Source organism: Colletotrichum destructivum, chromosome 11, assembly GCF_034447905.1.
Source record: "Colletotrichum destructivum chromosome 11, complete sequence".
In the NCBI taxonomy this organism is placed as follows: Eukaryota; Fungi; Ascomycota; class Sordariomycetes; order Glomerellales; family Glomerellaceae; genus Colletotrichum; species Colletotrichum destructivum.
In genome coordinates, this window is record NC_085906.1 from 198,662 (window position 1) to 217,233 (window position 18,572).

Below are 18,572 nucleotides of genomic sequence, written 5' to 3' on the forward strand. Positions count from 1 at the left end.
GGCGCCCCTGCTCCACGCTGCATTATACGGATGCCACATATTGAACTACGCAATTTGGAGGAAAGCCGTTTTGAAAACACCTTGGATTGGTAAGCGTAGTTAGTAGCTCCAGCATGCAGACTCTTTCAGCCAATGGACATGTTGGACGAACTAATTTCAGCGTCCGTGCAGGGAGATGAGACCTTTGGGGTGGACTAGAAAATTCAACTGGTGCAAATTGAAGACGAACGAATGAAGTAAAATGTTGACGTTGATAGGTGTGTCTCCTCCAAGTTCTATTCCGGGGCTGCCTCCGGTCAACTCCCCGCTCGGGTCCTGTCAAGGCCCTATTTTCGGCGCTAGTGCGGGGAAACCTTCGGGGTGGGGCCCGGGCCACTTCGGAGCCAACGCCTTCGGCCCAAATCCTACCGGGACAAGGAACAACCCCCCAAGCTTTTGCAGTTAGGGGCGAAGGGAATCAGCAACAACACTTGATACTTAGTTTTCAACTCCCTGTGGAAATCGTCCGTGGTCTACCTCATCATCCCTTTTACAATACACAGCTGCCGGACTTTGGTATCAGCCTTCGTGGATTTGTGCGAATTTTGACAGCCCCCCCCCCCCCCCCCTTGGCAAAGTAGGGCGCTACATGCTGCTATTGCTGCTGGTGGTGGCGGGAGGTAGTGGTGATGGCTAAAACTGCTCTTCATACTTCACGTCCGTATCCCATGCTAGTTTCCCATATCCATGTCCAGAAGGCGCTTCCTGAGGCGCGCATCGTCGTCGTCGTCGTCGTCGTCGTCGTAGTCGTCGTGTTTGCAGGCAGCGGGAGCATCATTAAATGCCTTTGCTGTGCCACCGAGGAGAGAGGTCGTTGGCATTGATGTTGGCAAAGGGTTTGTGACGGATATGTGGTGTTTCTTGCCATCTTATGTCTACGGCGTAGTCATCTTGAGGCTGCACAGAAGCGAACGTCAAGCCGAAGACGCCATTGCTCGTGGGTCCTGCAGGATGCGGCGGGTTTGGTTGATGGATGTGGCGGCAAGTAGCAACGTAAAGTTGCAAAAATTCGACCCTTGGACTGTTGCTAGACGCTCTCATAGGACAAGACAAGGCTTTCCTGTCTACGGCGTTTATTCCAGTTTACAGGACCAAATGTGCGGCACAAGCTGGCTGATGGAAGTGGCAAGAAGAAAAATTTCGAGCGTTCTTCGAGTCGGCGTACTCAGGGAGATGTCCGGCACCTAAAAAGCCGTGGCGTTGATAGACGTCGCTTAACGAAGTCCGCTCGGAGAGCTATGGCGAAGCATTAAGAGTAGCCCAAGACCTTTTGAATCTCTTCCGAGATCTAATCGTAAAAGGTCGGCTGAAAGGTTCGTCTATTGAGCCGACATTCTCCAAACACCCAAGTTGTTGATTACGACCACATAATGGTCGAGGGCTTCCACAACGACGACATTGTAAATTTTGTCAACTTAGTGCATGACTGCAATGTAGATGAGTTTGGAAGACCTCAGAGGACCCAGCCAAATCATGATGGCCACGAAGCTTTAAAGAAACGTCGTAGACCGAGGCCTTCCTGGTAATGTCGCACGTCAACCTCTGGTCACAACACGAGAGTACAAGCCAAGGCCGGCGCCCATTTCGCCAAAGAATCAACCAAAGGCTGTATGCAATAGAATCAATCTTCCACAATCAGGGGAGGAGGACGCAGAAGCACACATGTCCTAAATGTTACACACAAGCAAGCAAGCAAGCAAGCAAGCCAAGGTTTCCTATGCAATGTGACCAGGGTTTATGCCTGGTACAACTGAGGCTCCAAGCACTTTGGTGATACCTCCAATGTAAGAACAAACAGTAAACCTTGGAATAGGGGAACTTAAAAGCATCCTACACAAATGAGAACACAAGGAGTGAGTCAAATGGACGGATTATGGATGGTAGCTACTTGCTTACTTAAGCAGCCTTTGGTTGCATCTTTTAAAGCAGTACAAGAGACTCTTGCAGACATGGAGGTTGAAAGTGAAGGCAAGACAAGGAAGGCAAGTGCAAGATCTTATCCTATCAGTCAACGCACCTTCCTTTGTTTGCCTACCTATGTTTACCTAAGGTACCTAGGTACCTACCTCACGTGTGCATATACATTACACATTACACATTACACATTACACATTACACATTACACATTACACATTACACATTACACATTACACATTACACACTACACACTACACACTACATTACCAATACACACCACACACCACACCAAAGGCGCCCTCCCTCTTCCACGCGACCCTCTCTGCTCTCTCCTCTCTTCTTCACATTTCAAGAACGAAACAATCATCTTCTGCTGCTACTGCTGCTGGCTGCTGGCTGCTCTGCGCAACACACATACTCCAAAGTACAAGAACACTGAACCCTCCTATTCTCCTCACTTCCGCAGATGCACCAAGCGCTAACCTCTCTGCACTCTCAGCTGCTATAGAGAGATGGACTACCACTGCATCGAAATCGACCCTGTCGTGTCCGACGCAATCGACATGGCTCGCAATGCTGCAGCTTGCGTCCTTACCGGCCGTCATGGAAGCAGCCCTCCCTGCAGCTGCTCGAACGCTTCCATGCCCTTCTCCCAGGTCGCCTACCGCCGACTCCTCCCTCTCCTAGCTCAAGACTCGACCATCGTCCTCACAAAGCTCCGAACCGAACTCGAGGTCCTTCCCGAAAACAACCTCGCGACCCTCCGATTGAAGATGAGCCAAGGTCCAATCCACGGCTACATACAAGAGCACATCGGTCACATGGTGTACGACGAGGTAAACCCCATCTTCGACGCCGCCCTGCCTGATTACAAGCTCTACTCGCTCGGCCAGCGCGCTGTCGAAACCCTCTACCCCGACGGCTCCTGGTCTGCCGCGACGCCCCAGGAACGACCTGTCGTCCCGCACACCATCTTTGAGGTCTCTCACGCGAACCCGAAAACCGAGAAGGCGCTTCGCGAGAGGCTGCAGAGCTTCATTAGGATGCCTGGCGGCCAGGTCCGATTGGCCTTCGGCATCAAGATTCCATACCACAACATCCAGACCGAGGATGCGGCAGACCGATTGCACCAAATGGCGGCTGCCGTTCTGGACGACATGGACCGCTGCGTCGTCGCCGCCTAGGTGGCGGTCGAGGACGACGACGGAAATGGAATCCGCGTCAAAAGGATCATGAAATGGACCCCTGTCACCCGGCCGAACGCTTGCCTAAAGCTTTTCCCCTCCGACTTTGTCGGCGATGCGACGAAGCTGCCGACGCAGTACATCCGTCCCCCAAGATACGACAGGTGCGTGACTCTCCCCTCTCTCATGAGACATTGCCTGCGTTCGTTGTATGGCGTCGCATTTTTCGCTAACCGCCAAAACCTAATAGGTCCCGCCCCGCCCCGATCCAGCTGCCGCTGCACAAGATTGAGTCTTGCATCCGAGAAGCCGCGGACCTACTCTGAAAGTCGAATCATCGTTGCAGTTTCTCCTGATAGTGGCCGGACCGAATGCCCCGAGAACGGACCCCGAGAACGGAGCGCCCATTGCTTCAATGTCTACAAGGGGTGCGTGCAGGAGTCTGAGCATGGGGGGAATGGAGATTCCATCGGGGTCAAGGGAGGACAGTCAGTGTAGATGGAGCATGGCTGTCACATGCACGGCCGCTCATCAGGGGACTCTTCGTGAAGCGTCCTTAGTCTATGGATTCAGTGTATGTAGAGAGAAGCCGCAGTCAGATTTGAGTCCATCGAGTCCGCAGAGCCCCATGAAAGCCAAGGTGTGCCCACTTCGAGGTGATCACACACCTCCCCAATGGGGTTTGCAGTGCCACAATTCCCACTCGGTGGGACTTCAATGCCCGCGAAAGCCCTGGTCATCAGTGGCGAGGGTCGACATCCACAGTCTGCGCGCGTAGATACAGCACATCCCAAGATAGTTACACTCCCGTCCATAGAGAGGCATGCTTCTTCTTGTAACTTCCTTCGTTGCAAACAGAAATGCACATCTGACTGCGAGATTCGCACCTGCGAATGCCTGCGCGCCAACGTAAGAACCGTCCAACTCTATCAGATAACAGTACCTCGGCCATTGGTGATCCAGTTAGGGCCCCGACCCTAAGAACGCTGAATATTATGCTTACTTTAGAATACAGTTTCTTGGCTCGGCGAAACTATCCCAGATTCCAGAGCTTTTGTACCTATGCCTGTAACCTTGATCCCTGTATGCAGTCCACAAGTTCGTTCCAGGCATGTCAGGATATTGGCAGCTTCTGTTGAAACAAGTTAGGCCTTTAACGAAGTTTGCAGCCATCCAGATAGTTGAAAGTAAGGGATGGACCCGTTTCTAACCTCGTCATACGACTATACGTCCTAGGGATAAGGCATTAAAGCCACCCGGTGCGACATGACTGATGTCTAGCGATGCCACAAGTGACCTAAGAGAACAGAAGACAACAAGGAAAGGCAATACAGTGCTGCAGCGGTAGAGTAGCTCCATGATAGTGGGGTGTGGCGCGGGCAGGCCTTGGCAAAGTTAAGTAAGAGTTTATCTAGTACCTTAGCCCCAGAAGCTGAACTAAATCTTGTACGTGAAAAGCTTGCCTCGACGGGGAGTGGAGACACGGAACGATTGAAGAAGCCCCGTTGGGAGCATCAGAGAGGGCGGAGGGGACGATATGGACAGTCGTCTCTTGTTCGACAGTCGATTTAATTTTGATACAAGTCAACGAGAAAAGCAAAAAGACACAGACACCGATATTCGAACTCGGGGCTACCGTGAGTTGTTCACATAATCAACTTAAAGTTAGCGTTCAAATGGTGGTCTGTGTTTCCCTCTATCATTCGCTAATTTGCATGCATGAAAAACAGCGGACAAACAGCAAATAAATAGTCAGTCTCCGGAAACACCGAAGCGGAAATTAAGTATAAGCTTACTGATCATTAAAGACGACAGATGACAGTGCTCAGCGGGGATCGCGCAGCTGGCCTGACTAGCCCTGCCCTTGTCAGATCAGACTGACGACACATCGGGAAAGCGAACAACATACGCCCAAGAATTGATGCTAATTCAATTAGGTCTTCACTATAACCGTCTATCTAACGAGAAAAATTAATCCCTGCAGCTACAGTAGTAGAGAATCAATAACTACTATAAAAGCCACCTGCCCAGAAGACAACAGGAAGAAACTGTCTGCTCAGCTAGCAATTCCAAAGCTTACAACTCGCCCCCTTCGAAATACACTCAATTGACAAATACCAACAACCTAATTTTCATTTCCCTCTTTTTACAATGCGCCTCTTTTTACTGCTTCAGCAGTTACTTTTACTTGTCATTGCTAGGCAAGTCCAGAGCCATGTTACGCCACGCACGTTCAAGATCATGCCCGGGTGCAATGCAGCACAAACCGAAATCATCCTCAAAGAGATAGACATCGCCAAGAAAGCAGCCGAATTCGCAGCTGAAAAACTCACCAAGTATCCTTACTTCCATGCGTTCCAAGAGCCGACTGCCTTTGATAAGAAGGAACTTGAAAACACGGGCAAGGAGGTCTTCACTCGCATTGCAGCAATGCTGGATGGATTCCACATGGACAACAAGTTTACTATCAGATGCGGCGGCGAATATTGCGGCAGGGTAAGGGCCTCATCAGCTGCAGTAACAGTCACAAAGTTGGATGGGACTACAGACCCTATTGTGTCATTTTGCAAGTTGTTTTTTGAGCCTAGTTGGTCGACACAAGACCATCTAGAACGATACAAAAAGGCAATAGGCAATTACCCTCTTTATACGGACAGATGGTCTGGAAGGGTAAACATGCAGGACGTCAGCAACTCAAGAGCCAATGTGATCCTGCATGAACTCACGCATACAACCTATGTGGCAATGCCGATTAAGAAGCTGCTTGGTCGAGAAGCTGAAGAAGAGCTGTAAGTAATACATCCTTAAAGGTTTAGGCGTATTTAGCAAATGTTTCTAACTAAGAACAAATTTTAGATTTGTTACTGACGACATTGTTCATAACGCACCGCTGTGCTACAAGTTGGCTCGAGGTTATCACGATAAGTCAATGAAGCAGGTGGAGCCGTCAGATCGGAAGAAGGGGGCACGGAAGGCTGCTGAAAATGCAGAGAACTGGGCTCTTATCGCTTCAGGCATGTACATGTCAAAAGAGTTAGGGGTAAAGCAAATCCCTATTAAAGGCATCGCAGATTATAAATGGGAGAACCCTCGCAGAGCCGCTTCATAATGCAAAGGAGCAATTCAAGAGTAAGGGAGAGAACTTCATTCTAGGTTTTACGGAAAGGATCAATAAGTCATCCCCAACACGCTGTAAACAGTCCCTAAAGAATCTTTTACAATATAATTCTCATCAGAACCGCAAAGAGCCCCCCCCCCCCGAGCTACCGGCGGCCTTCCGGGTACAGCCAAGCAAGTCGCTCATCGCCCATCACGAGCGAAGGCAAAAGAATCTGCCTCTTGGGCACGACCATATACTAGAGATCAATCCCACCGGAGATGTCACCAAGTCTAAACATGTGCAACATATGGGCAGGCGTAGCATTTAGCGCTGCATGGCTGAGACCTGTGCCTCTGAACAGAAACACTATGTTATCTACACTGAGACTAGCTACATGAAGGTTGTTGACGCAGAAGTCAATCTTGAAAACTACTACAAACCTGTCCCGGCTTCGACATGTCTTTCCCATATTGATGACTCCCTAACAGCACCAGTGCTTGATGTTGAGGCTGAAGAGTGTTGGCCTGCGAGCCGTAGGAGGAACCATCCAGCCTGGACGACAGACTAGGGTTTGTATTACTGGAGCTGAGAGCTCTTGAATTGCCTGCCCGTCGAATTGTTCGAAGTATTTTCCATTTTCAAAAAAAAAAATAGCAACTTGCCCTCGAAAGAATTGCATAAGAAAGGTCCTAGTTATCTAGAAAGACATCGTGTTCTAGAAAAGCTCCCTGGATAATATGATACCCAGCGGTTGTGGCTTTTTCGACCTGGATCAAAATCAAAGCGCCTTGATCCTGTCAGCTGAGGTCTTGTGGAGAGATGGTAACAAAGGCAATACTAATCCCCCCGTGCATATCCTCAAGCGTGCTTGCGAGACCTTCTTTGGCCTAAAGGGGTCTCGGGATGCCTCTGGGAGTGTACCTTGGCGGTCCAGGTGGATGAATATACAACCTATTGCCTATCGAGAGCATAGATGCCGCCTTGAACGTCACGACGGCCGAGAGCGACTACGGCGTCGTGCAGGTTTTTGAATGATGAACACCAATAAGAACCGTGTTCAGGTTGTCTAAGACGCCCTAGAAGAGGCAGTAGCTTTAGCTAACATGGGCGCAAGGTTAGCGAGTCGGTGGGTTACTCGACGCAAAGAGTTAAGCACTACGTCTGTGAGTGCTAAATCGTTTCATTTATCTGCGGACTGGCTTGTGCGGCTGAAGCCAGCCTTGTCGGCCTATATCGGGTAGTCGAGCATCATAATCTGTCCGGCAAGATTCGGGGTACCGTCGTCCGAGGGGGAACTGAAAACTTTGCGTTTAAACTTGGTTCGTACTGAGCATGCAGCATGCCCATGGCTAGGGAGGATGACCAGGACGAGCCAGGAGATATTATGGTTAACATCAACCATTTCAATGGCCGAGGCACCGACTTTCAGCAGTTGAGCCTTGCAGACAGGGACATGCCACGGACAAGGAATGTATAGTCAGTGACCACCAAGCCCTCGACGCACAAGTGTGGAAGATGACAGACTAGATGCGGTTGTAAAAGGCAGAAAACCTTGGTAGGCAAGGTCCAGGTCAACTCGTACAAAGAGTGCAACCTTTTCGGCGTATCAGTGCTTTTAGCTTGCAAGTCTGACGTCGAGGCGCGCCGGAGACACCGCCGCTTCGCTGCAGTAGCGGCGTGACAATGAGACCGGCCTCTACGCCTGCGGCGCCAGGTACTACGCATCCTTGCTTGGGTGCTGAACGTCTTTCGACCCTCTAAGCAACGTTAATACACAAAACCTATATGCATACTAGCAGAATAACTAGTTCAAGTAAGTAGACTCTAGAGGTACAAATCGACAAGACAGCACGGGGGGCTAGAGATACTTACCGCAATGCTCTTAAACTCTGGGTGCTTGCTGATGTAAGCACACACTGAGAAACTCGTCCCTCTGACCATGCGCAGCGTGCTACGATGCACGACAATCACCTTCTAGTCGCCCGCAGGGCCGGCGACGGTCTCTTTGGTCGGCTGGTGTACAGCACTGCGAGGCTGTAATTGTAAATCGTGTGTATATAGCCACCCAGCGCTAGTGACAGTAGGGGAGAGAGGGCGGGCGCTGTCAAAATGTGCGTGTCGAAGTCGTGGTGGAGCGTGTGGTGTTGTATGGGGATCTCTCGGACTGGATCTGGCGCAGCAGTAGACGATCTGCAGGGCGGCGGAGACGCCGCCGGTGGGGCGAGGCCGGGATCGGGGCCGGGGCTCGTCGGGTTCCTCGAGCAAGTACTCGGCGGCGCAGCGGACGGCGATGTCACGGTCGTTGATGTTGGCGTGTACATTCTGACAGTGATCTGGTAGTCCCGGATGGAGAAGGGGAGATCGAACACACGGTGCCGACAGGCGCGGTCGAGAGTGTGTGTAAGCGGACCCACCAGAAGACGCGGCGGCTCATCTGGGGTTCGATTATTGCGGGCACGTCGCGATTCGATGTCAACCAATTCTCGATAGCGTCAATCAGCTGGGAAACATTCTCGTCATCGGAACGATGAATCGTAGGGATATGGTTGAAGACGCGCTTCTGAGACCAGGCCGGCTGAATGTCCTGTTCGAGATTGGCTTGCCTGATGAGGTCGGCCGGCTTGACATTCTCCTTAACTTGGCAAGGTGGCGATGGGTTTGCGCTAAGCGCGAAGCATGTTCTAATCTGCTTGGCTAAATTTGGGTGTGCTGCGTCCTCCATGTCGGTTGTCCTGGAACTGCAGAGAAGACGGAAGACGAGGACTCAAGTCACATATGTCAAGCAGATCGCACTGGCTGGTTGACCATGTGAAACAGGAGGGCCAGCCAAAAGGTATGCATGCCATTCACAACAGCCCTCTCATTCGACTAGGGAGGGAAAGATTAAGATTAATGCCTTAAATCAATAGTTCCCTGCCTTAAGTGTCAATCAGCATTTAAGGCCACAACATGTGTTTTAAATGCGGAGATTCTGCACCTGCACAAGCAACGACTTGAACTGCACCTGCCTTGCTGTGCTTGTTAGCTTCCATCTTTCCTCTAGTCTCCAATATTCCCTTCGTCTATCTTTCAGCGTCAATCTTCAATTGTCACCAGCTCGGTGCTTGCCTGCCTGCCCTGCTTGCCCCTTCCTCCGGACACCCGTCATTATGAATACCGCGTCCGCCGAGGCTCCCAAGCCCAGCGAGTCCTCACCGCATTGCTACCAACCGGGCTACGCCGTCGTCGCATCATCGTCGTCCATCATTCATCGCTGCATACCGCTGCCCCAAGCCAATGCCCGTCTCCCCTTCTCGGCTTCAATCGCCTCCCCCTCAAGCAGCATTACCGCGACATACTCCTCCGCCAGCGCCTGGTCCAACGGCCCTGCCGCGCCCTCCTGACTCTCACGAGAGGTACGCCGACGCCATCAACACTGTGGCCCTTCCGGACTCAAAACACCCGCTGGTCAGTAATTGTGTCATTGTTTTCCCCTGTGCCTTCCCTGCCCGATAATGCCTCTCTCTCACTCTCTCTCAAGCTCGAGAACTGACCGATCGCTCCTAGGTCCAAGATCTCGTCTGTAACATCATTGAAGAAGACGTCGCCACCTCCAACGAGCTCGCCCGTCTCGTTCATACCTCGATCGCAGGATACCCCCGAACGAGACATGCTGACGTACGAGTCGAACTTGCCCTCCAGCTTCCAAAGATCCAGGCCGCCCGCGACTGCGCCGTTGCTGCCTTGAGCGCCGATCAGAAAGCAACCCTTGAATCGCAGCTCAAGGTCCAGAAGCGAGCAATGAATGCGGCAAGTCGGAGGGAGAAATACATAAGCTTTCTTGACGCGACCTGGAATGGCCGGACGGCATGGCTGCGCTCACCATACTACAAACGGTCAGTTCCCCCCGGGCTGAACTTTGTCGGCTGCATCCGAAGCATCACCATCTCGGCCCTCAGCATCCGGCTCCCTCTCGATAGCCTCTGGCAACCCGGGGGGGAGTTGTACGAAGCGACCATGAAAGTTTCGGATCCTCCAACACTCAACCTTCGGGCTGCCGAAGACGCAAAGAAGGCCATGGATCTCCGGGTCGATGGCATGGCCCCAGTTGCGGACCGTGGCGAAGACGAACAAGAACAAGAAGACGTGGAGGCGGACAAGTGTGGGTCGGCTGACTCGCCCGCAACGGGGTCTTTGCTGCTAGATGATGACCAGAGTATCGCCGATTCGGATCAAGACTCGGTTGAAGCACCTCGAGACGCTGGCTCATTGTTCAGCGGTGGCGAGAACAGTTTCGAAATGTCTCCGTTGCGTGATTCAAACGGTGACGATGACGACGACTTCCCAGCATTCCCTTCACCTATCCAGAACACCGACGATGCCAAGGAAACGCCCAGAAGGCCGGGAGATGTCCTCGCCAGCCTTCACCATTGGGATGTCGCCATTAGGAAGCTGCGCCGCTCAAGTCAGCAGCAAAGCACAGTTGTTGCCGAGGAGAAAAGAATCGTTCTTGCAAGCAATAATAGTGCAGGTGAGCACAAAGGCAAAGGCACGTCGCCAGCCCCATCACCACAGCATCCACTACAAGACTCTAGTGTGGTAGCAGGGCACCCCGAGACGGACAAGGTCAGGAAGGACGAGGACGCGACAAAGGGCGAGTTGCTGAACTCGAATGACATTCCCGCCCCGAAGGCCGACACAACAACCATCGACCATTTGGCCCAAGAGCTCTTCACCAAGATCCAACAGCAGCTCAGTCAGGACGCCTGGCTCACTGATGATGTGGTCGACGCCTTGATCCGGGTTGTGGTTAACTACTACACGAAGCCTCAGCCCTCACACAAAGTCACCGTCATGTACAGCCTAGCCCTCGACATTGAATCTCCCACCGAGCCTTCCTTCAAACTACTGCGCCATCTCGGGCTCGAGCCTGGCATCCAGTCCCATTCAATATACATCCCACTACACCACAAAAAGGGTACCCCTCATTGGACCTTGGCCATCTTGCAAGCCGACCGGACGAAGGTCAATATTACACACTTGGACTCCGTTCCCGACCAGCAACGTACCAAGCAAGCCCGCGCATTGTTGACAGCCCTTGCTCCCCGCGTCTTTCCAACTCAACAACTCGAGTTTGTTGACGCAGTAAGTTGCGCCCGCCTGCAGTGTTCTTTCCCTGCCCCTCTCACGTAGTTACCCTGTTGATGGTAATCTAACCAATCTCACAGGCGTGCCCACGTCAGAATGATGGCCACAGCTGCGGTATACACGTGGCTGCTATGGTGCGTTTCCTTGCTGCCAGCCGACCATTTCCGGAGCGCTTCTATATTGCCGTCGAGCGAAAAACACTTGCCAACATGGTAACTGGCCCAGGCCGGCTTGCCGTTATCTGCCAAAAATACACCACACGCCGTGGCGAGCATCCACCAAGCTCACCCGTTGGGACAGTAGCAGCCCGCAAGCGAAAAGCAGGGTTGTGCAGCGATGCCGGCTCAGAGACAGACCACAGCGCGCCGCCGCCGCCTTTCAAGACTACGAAACTTGAAAGGGATGCTGCGTGGTGTGCCTCCCAGCTGATACCTGAAGCGGAACTCGAGGCCGCCCGAGCAGATGTCCAGGCCGCCGAGTCACAACTAGCAGCGCACCAATAGCAAGTCCGCGACGATGAGATCAGGGTTCGAGACGCTTACATCAGTATTGAAAAGCAAAAGTCGCTGCACGATGCTGCGGGGTTTCTGGCTTCCATTATGGCGGCCGCGCACAAGGCGACGACGACAGGCAACGAGACGACTGTTCCTGACGCTGATGGCGACACCGCAAGTACAGTCCGTGTCGCTCACAGGGCCGAACTCGCCGTCGTGGCCAACAAAATCAGCGACACTGCGTCCTTGATGCTTGTCGGCGCCGGATTCCGTCCAGTCCCTCTTGATGAAAGTCGCGCTGCGCTGACTGCCGCCAAAGCTGAATAACGTCAAGCACCCACATTTGGCCCCCCCCCACATTTGGCCCCCCCAAAAATGCCTCACCACCACCACCAGCTGTTACGACCCGTCAAACATAACAGGACCAGGGGACGCCCCTACAGGGCACCTGGCGGTTACGAACAAGTTATACACCGCAGACACAGGAAACCAGGGTGCACTCCTCCAGCGCAGAAGAACTATAATGTAAGGTTACGTGGAGATAAAGAAGTAAGCAACTGATTGTGCGTAAGCACAATTGATTATAACGTAAGCGCTTATGCGCCCTACTTTAAGTAATTACTTTATAACAACACCTAGATTACTAGTAAACAGGTGTAAGCTAGAACTTTAGCAACAAGCATATAGGACTTATATATAGGATAAACTTAGATAAACTTAAGGATAGACTTCTATAGCTCTTTAGTAATTAACTTTGTAATTATCCCCTTAGATACTCTTAGCACCCTTTACTAGTGACTAATGTTATAAAGCCCTTTGTTAGGTATATAACTGATTACTATATCCTCTAAAGACCTAATCCTTTTAGCACAACTTACAGCACTATTCCCTAGCTTTATTACCTTAGCTTCTGCTAATAGATACTACTATAGAAAGCTAACTGTAACACTTTAATTGCTCCTGTTTAGTAAGTTAACCTTATAAAGCTAACAAATAGTATTAACAAAATAGCTACTTATTATACTCCTACTTCTAGCCCTAGCTCTTAGGGCTAGCAATAAGCTAGGAACCTTACCTAGGAGTTAGCTAAGAACTAGACTATAGAGGACTTCTATCTACCTAAACTTTAACCTAATACTAATAGAGAAGTCTTTTTTACTAGCAAAGTCTATAACTAGATTTACGCTAAACTAGGATAAAACAACAATAACCTAACTACTACTTAGAAACTTATTAACAAACTTATAGAACAAACTAAGATTCTAAAGAATAAAGCAGACTAAGCTACATCCTTTTAGCAGGAGGTCTAAACCCTCTAAGCTATAGGCAACATTATCTAAACCCCTGTAGATAGACGTAAGAAACTTAAGCTTAACTTACCTATTACCTATAATAGAACTTTAGGGACACTTAAGGGATTCCTTATCTAAGTTAAGAACTATTAGAATTTCTACTAGAGAAACTTTTGCAGTAGAACTAAAAGAGTTATCTATGCTGCAACCTTCTTATAAGGATAAGCCCTTTAGTAGTTTAAACCCTTCCTTAAAGAGTATCTTAATAATAAGACCCTTAACTATTGCTCTAGCAAAGTTAGGGATATATTTGCTAATTTCTAAGGATTTAAAGACGCCTTAAAATCCCTATTCTAGGATCCTAATAAATTACAATAAGTAGAAAGAGACTTAGCCTACTTACGCTAGACTAAATCTGCTACTACCTATGCAGCAGAATTTAGAAGACTTTGCACCTAGCTTAAGCTTACTAAAGACACTAAGATCTTTATGTTCTACAGCAACTTAAAGGATGAAGTCAAAGATAAGATTATTAAGCTTAATTACCTAAAAGACTTCCTTTAGTATGCTAAACTTACTATTAAGATTAACAACTGCCTCTATAAATAACGTAAAAAGAAAGGCAAGAAGTAAGCTTTAGCTAACTTAGCTAGAAAGTACTAATAGCAACCTTAACAACAATTCTAGCAAAATTACCCTTAGCGCAACAAACAAGCTAAGCGCCCTAGAGGAAACTACTAGCAGAACAACTAGAATTGCAACAGCACTACCTATAGACACTACAGCAGGCCTATAGACCTTAGTGTAGCCTAGAAAGACAATAAGGCATAAGACTTTAAGTGCTACAACTGCAACAAACTAGGATATATAGCTAGAGAATGCTAACAACCTAAGAAGCAGCAATTCTAACTAGTACCTAAGAAAGGCTAATAAATTAATATTGCTAATAAAGACACCCCTTACGCCTTACTCTTATAGACTGCATGCTATAACAATAACTGCCTTACCTACTAAGACAGCAAAGAACAATTAGGATAGTACCCTAAGACCCCCTAGACTCTAGCTATAACCTAGTTAGGCTATAAGAAGATAGGGATATATAAAACCCCTAAGGAACACTAATAATAATGTATTAACGTTTTACAACAAGCCTGTAGGATTGCTATTTACTAAAAGATCCTTAATGCAAGGAAAGGACTTAAGAAGGATAACACCCCTAAGAAAAAGAAAACCTAAGAACAACTAAAGACCCTTACAATAATGTGCAGGGGCCCTAGTTAGAAGCTTACACACAAAATTAATAAGCAACTTAATAAAATGCTTTAGGCAGGACAACTTAAAGAAGTTAAGAGACCTACACTCTAAGGACTAGTAACACCAGGAGGAGGGATTGAGATTACTACGCTTAACTAAGTTGCAGCAGACAACCCTTAAGACCTACAAACATAGACCCCCTAATAAAGAAAAGCATACAAACGTGCTGCAAGCAACTACCTACAAAGGCTAGACAGCTTAGACTATAATTTAGAAGATACACCTAACTATAGGATTACACTTAGTTAATACTATAAGACCTATATTACATCTAGCTCTAAAGAAGAAAACCTAAAACCCCTAAAACAATAAGAATACTAGATTATCTACCCTAAGGATAACAACTAGTTAGTCTAGTTTTATAGGATAGCATATAAAAAGAACTATCTACTTACACTACTTATACCTAAAGACTACCTCCTACTAAACCCTAACTATAAGGACTACATAGACCTCTTTTAGGTAGAATGTTTAGATAACAACTGCAAGATATATAGAAAGGGTAAGAAGAAGTTCTACTTCTACCTTTAATAATATATAGAAAAACCTATTTAGGATGTTTACCTATGCAGACAACTCCTATTCTAGATAATGCAATACTATAAGGAAAGAAACATTACAACCTTTACCTTAGACCCTAAATACCTTATATTATGCTATAATAATAATAAGGGATAGTAAGAATGCAAATACAATAAATGCTTTATTTACTCTAAAGCTAAGGCGTAAGCCTAGCAGAAGGTACAAAAGAAAAGGACTTAATAGTTAAAAAACTAAAGATGCCTACAACAAAAGGGTAACATATAGCAACAAACTATAAGACCCTATATGCAACTTATAATGCAGCACATTTTAACTTAGATATTAAGATCTAAGGACAACAGATGCATGCAATTATTAATAGCAGCACCTAAGGAAACTTTATCTTGCTTAAATTAGTAAATAAATAACAAATACTATAGCAGAAAAAAGAACGCTTATATGCATTACAGATAGTTAAAGGAGAATAAGTTAAGTATAGTAGCAGACTTATTGTTTTAGAGATAGTGTACCTCCTTTTGTAAGTTTATAACTAGAAAGAGGAACTCTAATTTAATATTATAGAGATAGGAGATATTAACGTTATCTTAGGAATTATATAGTTACAAAAGCACAACCTACAAATAGATTAGAGAACTAGCTAACTCTAATAGTTAGATTTAGTTACTAAGCAGCACTACAAGAGCTAGGCCTTAAATAAATCTTTTAGAGCACCTCTTAACAACACTATATAATAAATACAATATGTAGCCTACCTCTAGGAGATACAGCCTTCTAAGACGGTAGCCCTAGCAGCATTAGATCAGGGATTAGATCTACTTCTAGCTATTCTAGAGGAGTACTAGAAGTACAAAAAGCTGTTTGCCTTAGAATTAGAAACAGGCTTACTAGAGCATAGACCTTATAATTACAAGATCCCTCTTATTAAAGGCTCCTACCTAAAGTTCTATCTAATATATAAACTTAATAAAATAGAACGTAAGGCACTTAATAAATACCTTAATAAGAACCTTAAGAAAGGATATATTAGGCCCTCTAAGTTATTAGTAGGATACTTTATCCTATTTATACTAAAAAAGAATAGCAAGTTACAACTATATATTAACTACTAACAGCTTAATAGCATTACAAAGAAGAATTATTACCTACTACTACTTATCTTAGAACTCTGAGATTTGCTACATAGAGCAAACTAGTTTACAGCTCTTAACCTTAAAGGAGCCTACAACTTAATTAGAATAAAGGTAGGTAAAGAATAGAAAACAGCGTTCTAAACATACAAAGGACTTTTTAAGTACCTTATTATACCCTTTAGACTTACTAATACACCTACTACCTTTTAGATAATAATTAACTACATCTTTAGCAAATTTATTAATATCTTTATTATTATCTACCTTAATAACATCCTTATCTTCTTACCTACCCTTAAGCTACATAAGGAACACATACACAAAGTCCTTTAGAAGCTCTAAGACGCTAAGCTACTAATAGAAGTAGAGAAATGCAAATTCTACAGTAAGAAAGTTAATTTCCTAAGATATACTATTACCTTAGGATAAATTAAGATAGAAACAAAGAAAGTATAAGCAGTTAGGGACTAGCCTATACTACAGAACGTTAAGGATGTCTAATTGTTCCTAGGATTTGTTAATTTCTATTAATAATTCCTTAAAAATTACATAGGAAACGTATAATGCATCTAGAACCTTACACAGAAGGACACCCTATTTAAATAGACAAAGGAATGCAACAACGCATTTAAGAAAGCTAAGCAACAGGTTAGCTTAAAACCTGTTACTTAAATCCCTAACCTAAACAAACCTTTTGAAGTTAAGACTAATGCCTCTGACTTTGCTATAAGCAGATAACTTAGTTAATGCAATAAAGAAGGAAGACTACACCCTTATGCCTTCTTCTTAAAAGCATTTTATAGACTAGAATTAAACTACTAGATCTACAATAAAGAACTTATAGTAATTATTAAAGCATTCTACAAATAAAGACTATAACTATCTAGTATAAAACATAAAGTTCTTGTGTATATAAATTATAAGAACCTTATACATTTTACAACCTCTAAAAACCTAAACAAATAATAAGTTAGATAGTTAGAATTCCTCTTAGAATACAACTTTTAGATTATCTACAGAAAAGGAACTAACAACAGCAGAGCTAACGCTTTTAGTAGAAGGATAGATTATAAAGTTCCTATCCTAGAGGAAACATAAGTTATCCTTAAAACAGATAAGAATAGTAACTTTGTTCTAGCACAGAAGCTCCTTATAATTGCTAGATAAGTTATAGTTAGTATAACTAACAAAATAACGCATAAGATAATTAGAGAGATTTATAGTGCTTAAGCATATAGCTACTAAGGAGTTACTAAGACCTAGAAACAAATTTAATAATACTACAACTAACAAGTAATGTAATAAGATGTAGTAAATACAATCTAGGATTGCAACCTCTATAAGAAAAGTAAGAACAGCCTGCATAAGCCCTACAGACTAATCCAGCTACTGCTAGCACCTCTAGCAGCATAGTACTTAATCTCTTTAGACTTTATTATTAAACTACTAAAGTTAAGAGAACTACTTATAAAGGTCTATTATAATAATATATTAGTTATAGTTAACTAACTTACTAAATACGCTTACTTTATCCTATACCTAGAAATAAGTATAGCAGAAGACCTTATGTATACATTTTTAAAATACATTATTAGCAACTACAGACTACCTAATGAAATTGTATTAGATAGAGATAAGCTGTTTACTTTAAAGTTTTAGAAATTACTAATTTTACAACTTAGTGTAGACTACAAACTGTTAACCTCTTTTTACCTATAGACTAATAGTTAAACTAAATAAATTAACTAGATACTAGAACAGTATCTACAATGCTATATTAACTACAACTAAGATAACTAGGTATTACTATTACCTACAGCCTAGTTTGCCTACAACAGTGCAGTTAGAGAAAGCACTCTCTACTCCCTATTCTACCTAAACTACAGATTTAAACCTACAGCATATAGAGAACTACGCAAAGGACTATAAGCCCTAAAAGCTGTAGCTAAAATTAACAAAATACATAAAATCTAGATAAATGTCTCCTAAGATTTAGAATTTATTAGAGAACAAATAAAAAAGTATGCTAACACTTTAAGGATTAGAGGACCATCCTTAGAAGAAGGAGATAGCGCCTACCTTATACAACAAAATATTAAAACTAAGCAACCTAGCAATAAGTTAGACTACAAAAAACTTAGATCTTTTAAAATCCTTAAAAAGGTCTTACTAGTTAACTATAAGCTAAAGCTACCTAATATAATAAAAATCTACCTAGTCTTTTATATTGCACTACTTAAACTAGCACTATGCAGATTATATACTAAAGACTGCATTATTGTAGAACCTAATAAACTAGAGTATAAAGTTAAATAAATTATTAACTATAGGAATAAAGATAGTTATAATAAATACCTTATTAAATAGAAAGGCTATAGACATAAAGACAACTTATAAGAACTAGTTAAAAACCTTTAATACTCCTAGGTACT

The 18,572-nt window shown here is 45.3% G+C and overlaps 4 protein-coding genes across 4 annotated transcripts; 3 read left to right on the forward strand and 1 right to left on the reverse strand.

Annotated features, from left to right (window-relative positions):
• Nucleotides 1-2,468: 2,468 nt before the first annotated feature.
• Nucleotides 2,469-3,140, forward strand: CDEST_15246 (uncharacterized protein; the record flags this gene model as incomplete). Its single annotated transcript, XM_062931402.1, has 1 exon — nucleotides 2,469-3,140. One exon carries the CDS (start codon nucleotides 2,469-2,471, stop codon nucleotides 3,138-3,140), a length of 672 nt encoding a protein of 223 aa, XP_062787453.1.
• Nucleotides 3,141-5,182: 2,042 nt separating this feature from the next.
• Nucleotides 5,183-6,341, forward strand: CDEST_15247 (Putative metallopeptidase, catalytic domain superfamily). Its single transcript, XM_062931403.1, has 2 exons — nucleotides 5,183-5,929; nucleotides 5,997-6,341. Exons 1-2 carry the CDS (start codon nucleotides 5,292-5,294, stop codon nucleotides 6,247-6,249), a joined length of 891 nt encoding a protein of 296 aa, XP_062787454.1. The 5' UTR covers nucleotides 5,183-5,291; the 3' UTR covers nucleotides 6,250-6,341.
• A 2,192-nt stretch (nucleotides 6,342-8,533) lies between these two features.
• Nucleotides 8,534-8,962, reverse strand: CDEST_15248 (uncharacterized protein; the record flags this gene model as incomplete). The annotated part of the gene is made up of 1 exon (XM_062931404.1): nucleotides 8,534-8,962. One exon carries the CDS (start codon nucleotides 8,960-8,962, stop codon nucleotides 8,534-8,536), a length of 429 nt encoding a protein of 142 aa, XP_062787455.1.
• Nucleotides 8,963-9,389: 427 nt separating this feature from the next.
• On the forward strand, nucleotides 9,390-12,188 carry CDEST_15249 (Putative Ulp1 protease family catalytic domain, papain-like cysteine peptidase superfamily; the record flags this gene model as incomplete). The annotated part of the gene is made up of 5 exons (XM_062931405.1): nucleotides 9,390-9,522; nucleotides 9,590-9,687; nucleotides 9,787-11,364; nucleotides 11,448-11,579; nucleotides 11,871-12,188. The coding sequence occupies 5 exons, from the start codon at nucleotides 9,390-9,392 to the stop codon at nucleotides 12,186-12,188; spliced, it is 2,259 nt and encodes a 752-aa protein (XP_062787456.1).
• Nucleotides 12,189-18,572: the final 6,384 nt, after the last annotated feature.